The 14871-nt window shown below is 41.6% G+C and overlaps 1 protein-coding gene across 1 annotated transcript in view; it reads left to right on the top strand.

The window, feature by feature from the left end:
* Nucleotides 1–8820: 8820 nt before the first annotated feature.
* The window catches only part of LOC120065410 (integrin alpha-5-like), a 63177-nt gene continuing 57126 nt past the window's right edge, over nt 8821–14871 (top strand). The window contains exon 1 of the mRNA XM_039016400.1: nt 8821–9168. Coding sequence (XP_038872328.1) covers nt 8960–9168 — 209 coding nt within the window. The 5' untranslated portion in view covers nt 8821–8959. The remainder of the gene's footprint in view (nt 9169–14871) is intronic.

Here is a 14871-nt window from a genome sequence, read left to right as displayed (position 1 = left end):
TGTACTGTTAGTCCTTCAATTTCCTTTGTTAATATGGACTCTTTTGATCGAAATTGCTTTTGTTTTATAGATGAGTACTGAATTGCATGGCCTCTAAAGGCACACTTAAAAGTGTCCCATACAATATGGGGATCTGCTGTACCTATGTTATGTCTAAAAAAGTCAGTTATAAATTCTTCTGTCCTAGTTCTAAACAATTTATCATCTAGTAGGCTTTGATTAAATTTCCAATATCCTCGCCCACGTGGAAATTCTGTAAGAGTAATATATATGCCAATTATGTGATGGTCCGACCGCATTCTGTCCCCTATCAAACACTTTTTAACTTTTGGTGCCAGAGAGAATGATATAAGAAAGTAGTCAAGGCGACTAGCTTGATTAAGCCTCCGCCATGTATATCTCACTAGGTCAGGGTATTTAAGTCTCCATATATCCACTAATTCCAATATATCCATGACATTCCTGATTTCCTTAAGTGCCTGAGGGTGATAGTTTGTAGTGTGATTTCCTTTCCGGTCCATAGAGGTATTTAAGACAGTATTAAAATCTCCCACTATAATAATAGAGTCTAGTGTTGCTTGTAGAGTTGATACATTCTTATATATATTGTCAAAGAAGCTTGGATCATCATTATTCGGACCGTATAGGTTAATAAGCCATATATGTTTATTGTCCAATAACATATTTAAAATAATCCATCTACCTTGAGGATCTGTTTGGACAAGTTGCACATTTGGATCAAAGTTATTATTAATTAAAACCATCACCCCTTTTGAATTTCTTTGCCCATGGGAGAAATATATTTCGCCCCCCCAGTTCTTTTTCCACAAAACTTCATCTAAAACTGTCGAATGGGTTTCCTGTAAACAGTAGATATTATAATCCTTCTCTTTTAGCCAGGTAAATACTGATCGTCTTTTCTTATTATCTGCTAAGCCATTACAATTGTAACTGGCTATACTTATTTCACCACTTACCATAATGAGACACACCTTTCAATTATTTTTATCAAAATATATGTTTGTAAACGTCCTATTAAAAAGTAACATAATGATTGAGTTTCTATATAGTTGTACCATGACATTTGCATCTCCACTAAGCAAACCTCCAATTGGTCCCCACTATTCCACCCGCCAAAAGCCCCCATCTCGAGTTGGGTTGTCATCCCAATGCCCGGCAGACCACCCCCGACCCCCCGCATCGCACAGCCCCGGACCGACTGGGATCCATCCTTCGAAAAGTGCACACAGCGCCATCCACCGAACCGAAGCAGATCCATTGCCAAATGCATTTCCATCGCCCTCACCTCGATTTTTATTACATATTGCTGTGAATCATCCTCTATAGTCCCTAACATCTTTTACTTCTTCCTTCGCAACAGTTGTGGGATACACACATACACCCACACACATTCAGCCCTTACCCCCACACAACCATAAGCTCACCCTCTCAACAATTGCACCATCCCAGAGCCCAACTCAAGATGGGTCATGATTTACAAATGTACTTGCAGTTGCAGCTGCATGAGAAGGCCTGCAAGACCGCGCAAAAAATGAGCATAAATGTAGAGATTTATTTACCATTGTCACATCCTAGATGATGGAGGTCAAATGTACACCTTCTTCCTGAAACACCCACAATACGGTCATCCATTTTGACCATGTTCCCAAGCATCTCCATGCAGTCCGATTGGTTTCGTGCCACCAGGGCCACAATAATATACCCCCTCTCTGAATGTCCGAGTGTGACCCCCTCCCCATGGGTTACTGCAGCTAGTGTTGCCAGCACTGCCACTGCCTGGGTGGGGGCACCCCACCGGAATCCCCACCGGCTAGGTACAAGGTCGTCAAGGTTCTCATTAGCAGCTTTGAGAATTTCCTTGTTTATTATGCTCTCCCTTTAGGGGGCTTTGGCTTTGCAGGACCAACCCTGCCAAGCAGGCTCAGAATCTTGAGGGGGCAGTGCTGCTCTTGGTCCCTGACCTCATTTTGGCTGCATACAGACCGCTTACAGCATGCACATAAAACAGTTAGGGACTTCTCCTTAGTATCTGGGCCATTCATGTGGGTGTCTAGGGTATAGGGCCATGGACCGTACCATTAAAATAGGATAATAAATAATTAGATATAATTTATTTTAAAAATGTAGTTCCCCATGATAGGACAATAAATAAATAAGACGTATAATTCATTATAAAAGTATATCCATCATCTGAACAACATTGAAAGCCCTCTCATACCCGGCCCACAGCAATACACTGGCTCTGGGATATGCAACTATTTCATTACTCACTCACTCAACTTTCCAAACATAACAAATAAAAATAAACACACACCACACCATCCACACATACTGTGCCTTCTGTTTACTTAGTTTTTATCTTCACTATGTAGAAATAGTGCTTGTGTTCAATTAGTTATATGTGAAGATTTATAGAAAAGCTATATTTTGTATTGTATTGTTACAATCAGTAACCGGGCTTGAATTGTGTTTATTTTCCTCATCTATGAGAACTTTGTAATTTTTAAAATAACCATGGAGTAATCTTTGTGTCTCTGAACAACTGGTTATCAATATATAGTTTATCAACGACGAGAGCTACTCGTTTCGCTTTTAATCTATTTTCTTTGAAAATTGGATACAGAACTTTGCGCCGTTCTGCAATTTCTTTCGGAAACTGATCATTCATGCCAATTTTGGTCCCAGCAAGTCTTTTACCCAGGCTTTTAACCATTATTTTATCTTTAAATGAAGCAAATTTGGCAACGATTGGGCGTTCGTACCTCTGCCCTCTCTGTCCGAGGCGGTGTACACGTTCAAGTTGGATCTTATCATAACTTCGCGTGGAATCTGAAGCGCTGCAAAAAGGAACTCTCTAACTACAGATTCAGGAACCTCTCCTTCTTTCTCTTGGATACCTGTAAGTACCAAATTCTCTCTCATGGATCTAGTTTGTATGTCCAGTAAGCATTCCTTCAGAACGTTGTTCTTTTTAAATTCATTCATTTCGGTTTCAATCTTATTGACTGTCCCTTTTAGCGCGTGTGTTTCCTTCTCCAAAGCCGCAGCTTTTTCATCACTCATCTCTAGGCTTGCCTTCAACTCTTTTATATCTTTACTAACTAATTCAAGTATACCCAGTTTGTCATTTATTGATTTTAACAGATCGGTTTCGACCTTTACCATTGCCGGTGGTGAGAATATTAGATCATCAGTGTCGGTTGAGGAGTCACGTTTTCGTTTTTGAATCGGTTCCCCTGTCTTACTCTCCGTCATGTTTGGGTGTTGCTTGTTTTCGTAATATTTGTCGATAAATGTCTCTAGTCTTAGGATTTGTTTTGTGTTATTATCCAGATTGAAGGTTATCACCCACCAGATTATTTAGTGCTAATATTTTAGTCTAATTTAGCAGATATTTCGAATATTATGTTTTATCTTGAGGTGCTCTACATAACTTCGTTCAGTCCGCCATTACCTTTACGTTACCTTTACGTCCGCCGTCTACGTCCTCTGTCGTTGTTGCTTCTTTTGCTTTCGGTCTTTTTTTTTATTTTTTATTTTTTATTTTTTGCAGGCAGAGGGAATTTTATTTATGGTACAAACAAGGCAGCTCTTCTGAAAATGGAGATTAAATGTACATGATAATAATGAAGACAAATTACATATGACAAAAAAGGCATTCAAGAAATACTTTAGGTCAAACTTCATGCCAAAAGCTTCTTTATCAATAAAAATGTGTGGATTATTCATCAGCCCCTTGTTTTCACAGTGGTTTGATTACCTGACATTACATTCCCATAAACAGACTGAAGACGATGCAAAGACTGATAATGAACAATTCAAGGCAATGTTAGAAAGAAAATCTGATAATAAAAAGTATTCATAATAGAAAAATCTAACTGCATGAGCATGTTGGAAAGCCACAAATTCTTATTTCAATGGAAAATGCAAAGAAACATGGAATGTCATGTTAGAGGAAAACTATGGGAAGATCTCCCTTTAAAAAACATTTTTTACAATGATGCTACATTTTACTTAACTTTGGAAGGTACCATTGTTTACTGACATCCATCAGAGATTTTAATCATACAATTGGAGAAACAATTTTGGTTACTGTGGGTACCAAGGGAGAGATATACCTTTAAGTATTCAATCATAATGTAAGAAATCAGACTATTACAAAAGTGAAACGTCTCCAGAAGGAATGACAGAAATAGGTTTTTTTTCTTTATTGATGTGCAAAAAAAAATGGGTAACTCATTAACTGTAATGACAGAACCATGAACATATAATCCTTTAGGCTATGCTGGGCAGAGAGAGTATACCAATTCCCTCTCAAACAGCTATGTATTTTCTATTAGGTTATCATATATACTTTACACGTAGACACAGTCTTCTATGGATGAAGATCATTAGAGAGAGAGATTGTGATTTGTGGATTAAATCATTCAAGAAAATAATTTATTGAGGGAGGGACAAAGACAAGTGAAACAAATGTCGCTGGGAGGTTGGGCAGATTATGAGGCATAGCTGGAATTGATATATAGAGGTGGACTCAACTACAGTGCCAAATGCAATGTTTTTTTAGGGGGAAAATTCAGTCAGATACAGATAAAAAAAAAAAAAATCTAATTTCTGTTTATATGTAAATCTGCAACAATGTACTAACTTCCCTGTAACACACCCCATTTAGTGCGCTTGGCTACACACACATTATAGGGCTGCGGAGGGCCGTGAACCGGTGTTGCTGGGGTATCTAGAAGAATATACATGTATATACAGTACAAGGCATTAGAGAGACAGAGGCAGCTGTCAGAGGTGGTTGCGGCTGCGATGGGGATAGGGCTCTGTATGCTTTATCGGGACGAGGTGATAAATCAGACGGGTTCTGGCCGGTGCTATGCACATCTCGCCTCTGGATCACTGGATCTGGATCCCAAACAATTGTGCCACATATGATCAGATATCGTCTTTCCATTAGTGAAAGAGATGTTCCACACATTGTGTAAAGTCAGGTCAGATTTAAAAATAAACTAATTAGGCAGCACAGATATAATAGCTGTGTGAACTGTCACTAACATCACAAGATTGTGGCCATGCTATCATCTGACTTCCAAAAGATTTTAGTGTTTAAAATGTAAATAAACAGTCAAACTTACTTCATACCTTTCCGGGAATGTAGTTACGGTCAAGGCTCTCGTCCTGCAAAAACATGTGAAGACAGCGCTCGTCCTCACTAGGTTTCTTCCTAGGTTCCTGCCTTTCTAGGGAGTTTTTCCAAGCCATCGTGCTTCTACATCTGCATTGCTTGCTGTTTGGGGTTTTAGGCTGGGTTTATGTATAGCACTTTGTGACATCGGCTGATGTAAAAAGGGCTTTATAAATACATTTGATTGATTGATTGATTGATTGATTGGTAGCAACAAAACATGACAACAACATGGTAGCAACACAACATGGTAGCAGCACAAAACATGGTACAAACATTATTGGGCACAGACAACAGCACAAAGGGAAAGAAGCTAGAGACAACAATACATCACGCAAAGCAGCCACAACTGTCAGTAAGAGTGTCCATGATTGAGTCTTTGAATGAAGAGATTGAGATAAAACTGTTTAGTTTGAGTGTTTGTTGCAGCTTGTTCCAGTTGCTAGCTAAAGCGAACTGAAAAGACGACCGACCCAGGGATGTGTGTGCTTTGGGGGCCTTTAACAGAATGTGACTGGCAGAACGGGTGTTGTATGTGGAAGATGAGGGCTGCAGTAGATATCTCAGATAGGGGGGAGTGAGGCCTAAGAGAGTTTTATAAATAAGCATCAACCAGGGGGTCTTGTGATGTCTATACAGAGATGACCAGTTTACAGAGGAGTATAGAGTGCAGTGATGTGTCCTATATGGAACATTGGTGGCAAATCTGATGTCCGAATGGTAAAGAACATCTAGCCGCTCGAGAGCACCCTTACCTGCCGATCTATAAATTACGTCTCCGTAATCTAGCATGGGTAGGATGGTCATCTGAATCAGGGTTAGTTTGGCAGCTGGGGTGAAAGAGGAGCGATTACGATAGAGAAAACCAAGTCTAGATTTAAGTTTAGCCTGAAGCTTTGATATGTGCTGAGAGAAGGACAGTGTACTGTCTAGCCATACTCCCAAGTAATTGTATGAGGTGACTACCTCAAGCTCTAAACCCTCAGAAGTAGTAATCATACCTGTGGGGAGAGGGGCATTCTTCTTACAAACCACATGACCTTTGTTTTGGAGGTGTTTAGAACAAGGTTAAGGGCAGAGAAAGCTTGTTGTACACGAAGAAAGCTTTGTTGTAGAGCGTTTAACACAAAATCCGGGGAGGGGCCAGCTGAGTATAAGACTGTATTATGTGCAAATAAATAGATGAGAGAGCTTCCTACTGCCTGAGCTATGTTGTTGAAGTAAATTGAAGAGAAGAGAGTGGGGCTTGGGATCGAGCCTTGGGGCAGATGTTCTGACTTTATACACTGCACTCTGGGGCGGCAGGTAGCCTAGTGGTTAGAGCGTTGGACTAGTAACCGAAACGTTACAAGATCGAATCCCCGACCTGACAAGGTCAAAATCTGTCGTTCTGCCCCTGAACAAGGCAGTTAACTTCTTATGGCTGGGGGCAGTTGAGTAGCTTGGATGAATAAGGTGCCCACTACCTGCTACTCAGGCCCAGTTGCAAATATATGCATATTATTAGTAGATTTGGATAGAAAACACTCTGAAGTTTCTAAAATTGTTTGAATGATGTCTGTGATTATAACAGAACTCATATGGCAGGCAAAAACCTGAGAAAAAATCCAACCAGGAAGTGGGAAATCTGAGGTTTGTAGTTTTTCAACTCATAGCCGATCGAATATACAGTGGGATATTGGTCATATTGCACTTCCTAAGGCTTCCACTAGATGTCAACAGTCTTTAGAACCTTGTTTGAGGGGGGAGGCAACCCTGTTCCTGGAGTGACGCAGGTACTACAGGATTTTCTTCCAACCAGGCACCACGCCTGACCAACTGCGCTAATTGATCAGTTCAGTGATTGTCTAAATTCAACACACCTGGTCTTCCAGGTGGGTTAAGTCAAAAACATGAAGTGCCTGTGGCACTCCAAGACCAGGGTTGCCTACCCCTGCCATAGACTTTGTAGGTCCGTACATACATCTATAAACAAATACAGCCCCATCACCTGACGTATGGTATGCAAAAGCAGATCAACATTCAACACTCAGGCTGTACATTATTGTCTAGCCTATCAAACATTTTCGTGCAAAATATCTTGAGAAATCTGTAAGCAAAATGTTGATGAAAACATTTGTAATGCTAAATGAAAGTCTCATATTCAATGCCTGCCCTTCTTGGACCGATGGCCTCTCTTCTTGGTAGAGACATGCGAGGTCATCTGTACATCATTCAGCAAACTAATACAGCCCATCACCTGATGTATTGTATGCAAAATCAGAGGAAAGCAGCCTCCATGACCGTTGTCATTAGTCCATTAGGAGCTTTTTAAGTTCTGTACACTAAAAAAAAAGGGTTCCAAAAGGGTTCTTTGGCTGTCCCATAGGAGAACCTGTTCCAGGTAGAACCCTCTGTGAAAAGAGTGTGTAATGGTAATGTACATGAAGATGTCTTAGTCTCTAGACTCAAACAAAAGTAAACAAACTTCAATTAAACTTGCCTCCATCTTGATCTATGCAATAATCCCCTCACTTACAGGTATCTAAATAGGAGATTTACTTTTACTGCAGAATGTTAACAAGAAAACACGTTGGGAACTGTTGTATTTTTCTTCTCCCCCAAACATCTCCAGGCAAGTCATGTCAGGATCTGTGAATACCTAGACAGTGACTTCAGCTAACAGAACAGATGTTGAAACTTGGTGTCACACGCTTGCATGTTGTTCTTTTAATAGCCCCTAATCCTGTGGTTTCCTGTGTGTTTGTGTGTGTGTGTATGTGTGTGTGTGTGTGTGTGTGTGTGTGTGTGTGTGTGTGTGTGTGTGTGTGTGTGTGTGTCTGTGTGTGTCTGTGTGTGTCTGTGTGTGTGTGTGTGTGTGTGTGTGTGTGGGGGCAAGTGGGTGGGGGGGCATGCCATCTTTCACTACTCACAAGGCAAGAGACAGCCATGTGTCTGTGTCATGCCTCCTATCACTTTGTTCTGATAAAACACAGACATGAGCCTGTCATGCTGGTGTGAGTATAACGGGGGATGCAGGAGAGCACGGATTAAGACATAACAAAGTTGGGTCATACAGCCATTTGACTGCTCAAATATCTATTTTTATTGCTGACAATGTAGACAACTTTTCAAATCCTTCTATTTGTGTGTAATCTCTGTAACAATGATTTATAAGGCATGTACTGCAGAGGAAACAAGGGGATGGTCCGAGGTGGTGTGTGTGTTAGCACTTTTGACTGTAAAAACAGGAACCAATAATATCCTCTAGGTATTTTGAGGTTCACAAAACTAGCCAGAGTAAAATAAGATCCCATATACTTAATAGGTTACATTACAAAATAATAAGTAATTGCAGTGAAAGCTCAGTTTAGATTGAATCACTGTAACCTGGGCCTATAAGTCAAAAACTGAAAATATAATGTATACCAATACAAAATTAGGCTAGCCTTTTTTTCTCCATTTTTGATAGGCCTAAATCTCAGTAGCACACACACACACACACACACACATACACTAAATCTGGTTTGGAGTGCGCCCACCTCCCCAGTTTTTTATATCCAAGCTCCACCCCAAAATAAGTTTGCCATGAACTCCCTCTATTAGTCTTACACTGCTAGTATGAGAGGGAGATGCAGAGTGAAACGGGATCCTATTCCATTCACAATTAATTCATTTATATGTTGGAATATGCATTACCAAAATATCAGGCAGGCGTTTCACACCTCATAGCAGGTTAATTATTGTCTTGCGATTCGACGCACAAAAGAGATGGGCACTGGACGGCGACTTTCAGCAATTTCAGTCAACTCAATCCTGCGTAATCCAGTTTATTGCGCCCGGTTCGTTGTAATTGCAGTTGTTTTTATCCAGCTGTGCGCAACGTTTAATTTAGAAACAGAAAACCGGATCGTCTACTCTGGACCTAAGGGATCTTTTTTCGGTTATTCCGTGGATTTTTTCTACAATAATGCATCTAGGTGAGTGCAAATTAATCTTACCACTCAGTAGTGTTTTAGGAAAATGTCACCACAATATACACTATTCCTTTCACTTCAAAAGTGATTTAAATGATTCCGTACTTTTTGATATTCTTGTCATTCAATATAGTCTAATTTCACCCATGGTCTACACGGCATTGTATCATGTTATTGGCCTATATGCTACCACTGCAGCCTAGCCTACTAATTCGATTTGAATAACGGTTAATAGGGAACCCGCAATGGACAAGCGCATGTTGATGCTTATTGTCATGAATCTTGCCCTGGTGCAGAACTGAGCGATTCATGCTAGATAGGCCAGCTGCAAAGTAGAAATGTTCTATGTCGTAAAAATGTATGAAAGCAAAAATTAGATTTTTGGTCTTAATTTAAGGTTAGGCATCAGGGTTAGCAGTGTGGTTAAGTTTACGGTTAAGGTTAGGTTTAAAATCAGATTTTATGACTTTGTGGCTGTGTCAGCTAGTGACTACTCTGCAGAGCTTCCTCCAGAGCAAGATTCATGACAATAAATGCCAACCGCTTACTCTCATGGGGTGATATCTTCTTCAATGGAAGCTCCACTCGAAAAAAGGCTCGTTTTTATTAGTCCACTCCAAAATGTTTTGCATGTCAGCAGTCAAGTTTTCAGGATATCGGACTTTCAAGAAGCAAATTGTCATCGACCACATCATCATGCTAAGTGGGCTATTTTCCATTTGATTATTTTGTGGTATATTCCAGACAGACATATTCAGCATTTTTGCAGATTTGGATCAAATAAAGTGAAAATGTAAATCATTGGATGAATAGGGATTCCATGGACTTTGAATAGCCCCCCGCCCCTTTCTAGAATTGTATTATATACAAAAATAGAAATGCAACAATTTCAAAGCTTTTACTGAGTTACAGTTCATATAGGAAATCAGTCAATTGAAATAAATAAATTAGGCCCTAATCTATGGATTTCACATGACTGGGAATACAGATATGCACCTGTTTGTCACAGATACCTTAAAAAAAGGTAGGGGCGTGGATCAGAAAACCAGTCAATATCTGGTGTGACCAGTATTTGCCTCATGCACCACAACACATCTCCTTGGCATAGAGTTGATCAGGCTGTTGATTGTGACATGTGGAATGTTGTCCCACTCCTCTTCAATGGCTGTGTGAAGTTGCTGGATATGGGCGGGAACTGGAACACGCTGTTGTTCACATTGATCCAGAGCATTCCAAACATGCTCAATGGGTGACATGTCTGGTGAGTATACAGGCCATGGAAAGAACTGGGCCATTTTCAGTTTCGAGGAATTGTGTACAGATCCTTGCGACATGGAGCCGTGCGTTATCACGCTGAAATATGAGTTGATGGCAGCGGATGTATGGCAAGACAATGGGCCTCAGGATCCCGTCACAGTATCTCTATGCATTCAAATTGCCCTAGATAAAATGCAATTGTGTTCGTTGTCCGTAGCTTATGCCTGCCCATACCATAACCCCACCGCCACCATGGGGCACTCTGTTTACAACCTTGACAACAGCAAACCACTCGCCATACACGTGGTCTGCGGTTGTGAGGATGGTTGGATGTACTGCCAAATTCTCTAAAATGACATTATGGTAGAGAAATGAACATTCAATTCTCTGGCAACAGCTCAGGTGGACATTCCTGCAGTCAGCATGCCAATTGAACGATCCTTCAAAAATCTGTGGCATTGTGGTGTATGACAAAACTGCACATTTTAGAGTGGCCTTTTCTTGACCCCAGCACAAGGTGCACCTGTGTAATGATCATGCTGTTGAATCAGCTTCTTGATATGCCACACCTGTTGCCCAAATTTTGAGAGAAATAACCTTTTTGTGCGTATGGAAAATGTTTGGGATCCTTTTCTGAGCTCATGGCATATGGGACCAACACTTTACACTATTAACTTTTATCAAATGTACAGATTCATGGGTGCTATTAGCCTACAGTAGAAGGGCAATTCTCATGCAGGCCTAGTTTACAATGGGATAATTCTAGAGATGTAACTTTGACATAATCGTTAGGCCTATAATGTCAGGGGTTAGGTCACAATGCTCATTTGGCTAATTAATAGATAATAAGGATGACCCATTTACTCAAATCTGAGGGTCACCATTGACATCGGGGCTGAGCTGATCGATGTTTAAACACATTTTTAGAGGCTAGGCCTATATCAACTCCCGTCACAGCTTCCCTTCTACTGTCCTCAGAGGCAGAGTCGGTTTGATGCCATTGACTTAATAAATGTCCCCGTTTTCTGACACCAGCAGCGAGGAAATTGTTTTGTCTTACTCCGTTGGGGGGAGGGACAGATGTGTGTTGTGGAGTCATTACCAAGATGTTGATTTAGTCCAATTGTATGAGTCAGCTCTTTTTCCCTTGTGCTTTATTTATCTTGTCAGGACAGGACAACGGTAGCCTTTGTGCTGAAATAAACTAAATCATTGAATAGCTATCTATTTTTATTGTTTTGATTTCACTAACTTGATCATATGACTGTTGATTGCTCCTGCCTTGTTCTGGGTCATATTAGTCAAGTTGGAGTAGCTGGAAAACAGTTGATGTCACAGGGAGACAAATGAAGTGACATGCCTTTTTTTCTCACTTGCCTGAAAAGGCTCTCCTCAATTTCATGCATGCCGCAAGTTAGATTGTGTTGTCCCATACAGGCGGTTGCCAGAGTTTGCTGTTTTTCAGCATGCCAAAGTTGTTTATGTGTCTCAGCGACATCCACAGTGTGAGTCAATGACCCTAGTTAACACAGAACCCCAGTGTTTTGGTAGAGGGTGTCTGGCAATAATATGTGATCAGCAGCAGCTTTAGAATGGTTCTGTTGAATTAGCTGCGACGTTAATGCAGTGTTTCCCCTATGTTAAAGTGTGGTGTTCGTTCTCGTCATTTATTCCATTTCCACAGATTGTTGCCATTTGACCCTTAAATAGCCCAATACTCCACTGAAATGTGTTCCGTGTTTAGCCTCCTTGGTGGAATAATATCGGATTCATTAAATGTAGGACATGTATCCTGCACTGCGTCTTTTGGATTGGGGAGAGATGTTTGAGCCCACTGGAGGTAGACCAGACCAGAATGTACCATTATATATATATATATCTCCCCTACCCATAAACCCCTTCCACCCTCTCCAGTAGAGCTGATGAAGCTAAGAACTAGCCTTAGCTATGATCTGTTTACTGAGACAGGACAGAGCTATTGGGGAACGTTATGTCAGACTGGTGATGATGATGAGGATGATAAGGTACCTGTAAAATGAAGGATCCTGAAGATCCTTTCAGGGCCTGTATTCATAAAGCATCTCATAGTAAGTGTACTGATCTAGGATCAGTTTAGCCTTAAATCATAGATAGATCATAGTTAATGAAGTAATTCCATACATCAGCCGATGTCACAAAGTGCTGTACAGAAACCTAGCCTAAAACCTCGAACAGCAAGCAATGCAGATGTAGAAGCACAGTGGCTAGGGAAAACTCCCTAGAAAGGCCAGAACGTAGGAAGAAACATAGAGAGGGAACCAGGCTCTGAGGGGTGGCCAGTCCTCTTCTGGGTGTGCCGGGTGGAGATTATAACAGTACATGGCCAAGATGTTCAACCGTTCATAGATGACCAGCAGGGTCAGATAATAATAATCACAGTGGTTGTAGAGCAGCACCTCAGGAGTAAATGTCAGTTGCCTTTTCATAGCCGATCCCTCAGAGTTAGAGACTGGAGGTGCGGTAGAGAGAGAGTCCAAAACACCAGGTCCGGGACAAGGTAGCACATCCGGTGAACAGGTCAGGGTTCCATTGCCGCAGGCAGAACAGTTGAAACTGGGGACAGCAAGGAATCATCAGGCCAGGTAGTCCTGGGGCATGGTCCTAGGGCTTAGGTCCTCTGAGAGAAAGAGAGAGAGAGAAGGAGAAAGAGAAAGACAGAAAAAGAGAGAGAGAATTGGAGGGAGCATACTTAAATTCACGCAGGAAACCGGATAAGACTGACTCTAGCCCCCGACACAGACTATTGCAGCATAAATACTCGAGGTTGAGACAGGAGGGGTCGGAGACACTGTGGCCCCGTCCGACGATACCCCCGGACAGGGCCAAACAGGCAGGATATAACCCCACCCACTTTGCCAAAGCACAGCTCCCACACCACTAGAGGGATATCTTCAACCACCAACTTACTCCCGTGAGACAAGGCCGAGTATAGCCCACGAAGATCTCCCCCACGGCACGAACCCGAGGGGGGCGCCAACCCAGACAGGAAGATCACGTCAGTGAGTCAACCCACTCAAGTGACTCACCCCTCCTAGGGATGGCACGGAAGAGCACCAATAAGCCAGTGACTCAGCCCCCGTGATAGGGTTAGAGGCAGAGAATCCCAGTGGAGAGAGGGGAACCGGTCAGGCAGAGACAGCAAGGGCGGTTCGTCATTCCAGTGCCTTTCCATTCACCTTCACACCCCTGGGCCAGACTACACTCAATCATAGGACCTACTGAAGAGATGAGTCTTCAATAAAGACTTAAAGGTTGAGACCGAGTCTGCATCTCTCACACGGATAGGCAGACCATTCCAAGCCTGCGTCTTGTGACCGTAGCGTACGTGTAGGTATGTACGGCAGGACCAAATCGGAAAGATAGGTAGGAGCAAGTCCATGTAATGCTTTGTGGGTTAGCAGTAAAACCTTGAAATCAGCCCTAGCCTTAACAGGAAGCCAGTGTAGAGAGGCTAGCACTGGAGAAATATGATCACATGTTTTGGTTCTAGTCAAGATTCTAGCAGCCGTGTTTAGCACTAACTGAAGTTTATTTAGTGCTTTATCCGGGTAGCTGGAAAGTAGAGCATTGCAGTAGTCTAATCTAGAAGTGACAAAAGCATGGATTAACTTTTCTGCATCATTTTTGGACAGAAAGTGTCAGATTTTTGCAATGTTACGAAAATTGAAAAAAGCTGTCCTTGAAGTATTCTTGATATGTTCGTCAAAAGAGAGATCAGGGTCCAGAGTAACGCTGAGATCCTTCACAGTTTTATTTAAGATGACTGTACAACCAACAGAAGATCTCTTTGTTTCTTGGGGCCTAGAACTAGCATCCCTGTTTTGTCCGTGTTTAAAATATAAAAAATTGACGCGATCCACTTCCTTATGTCTGAAACACAGGCTTCCAGGGAGGGCTATTTTGGGGCTTCACCATGTTTCATCGAAATGTACAGCTGTGTATTGCCCACATAGCAGTGAAAGTTAACATTATGTTTCCGAATGACATCACCAAGAGGTAAAATATATAGTGAAAACAATAGTGGTCCTAAAATGGAACCTTGAGGAACACCGAAATTTACAGTTGATTTGTCAGAGGACAAACCATCCACAGAAACAAACTGATATATTTTAGACAGATAAGATCTAAACCAGGCCAGATCTTGTCCGTGTAGACCAATTTGGGTTTCAAATCTCTCCAAAAGAATGTGGTGATCGATGGTATCAAAAGCAGCACTAAGGTCTAGGAGCACGAGGACAGATGCAGAGCCTTGGTCTGACGCCATTAAAAGGTCATTTACCACTTTCACGAGTGCAGTCTCAATGCTATGATGTGGTCTAAAACCAGACTGAAGCGTTTCGTATACATTGTTTGTCTTCAGGAAGGCAGTGAGTTGCTGCGCAACAGCTTTTTCAAAATGTTTTGAGAGGA

The sequence above is a fragment of the Salvelinus namaycush genome, chromosome 20 (genome assembly GCF_016432855.1).
Source record: "Salvelinus namaycush isolate Seneca chromosome 20, SaNama_1.0, whole genome shotgun sequence".
NCBI classification, from domain to species: domain Eukaryota; kingdom Metazoa; phylum Chordata; class Actinopteri; order Salmoniformes; family Salmonidae; genus Salvelinus; species Salvelinus namaycush.
Note: the sequence above shows the minus strand (reverse complement) of the source record. Positions and strands in the feature narration are given on the sequence as shown.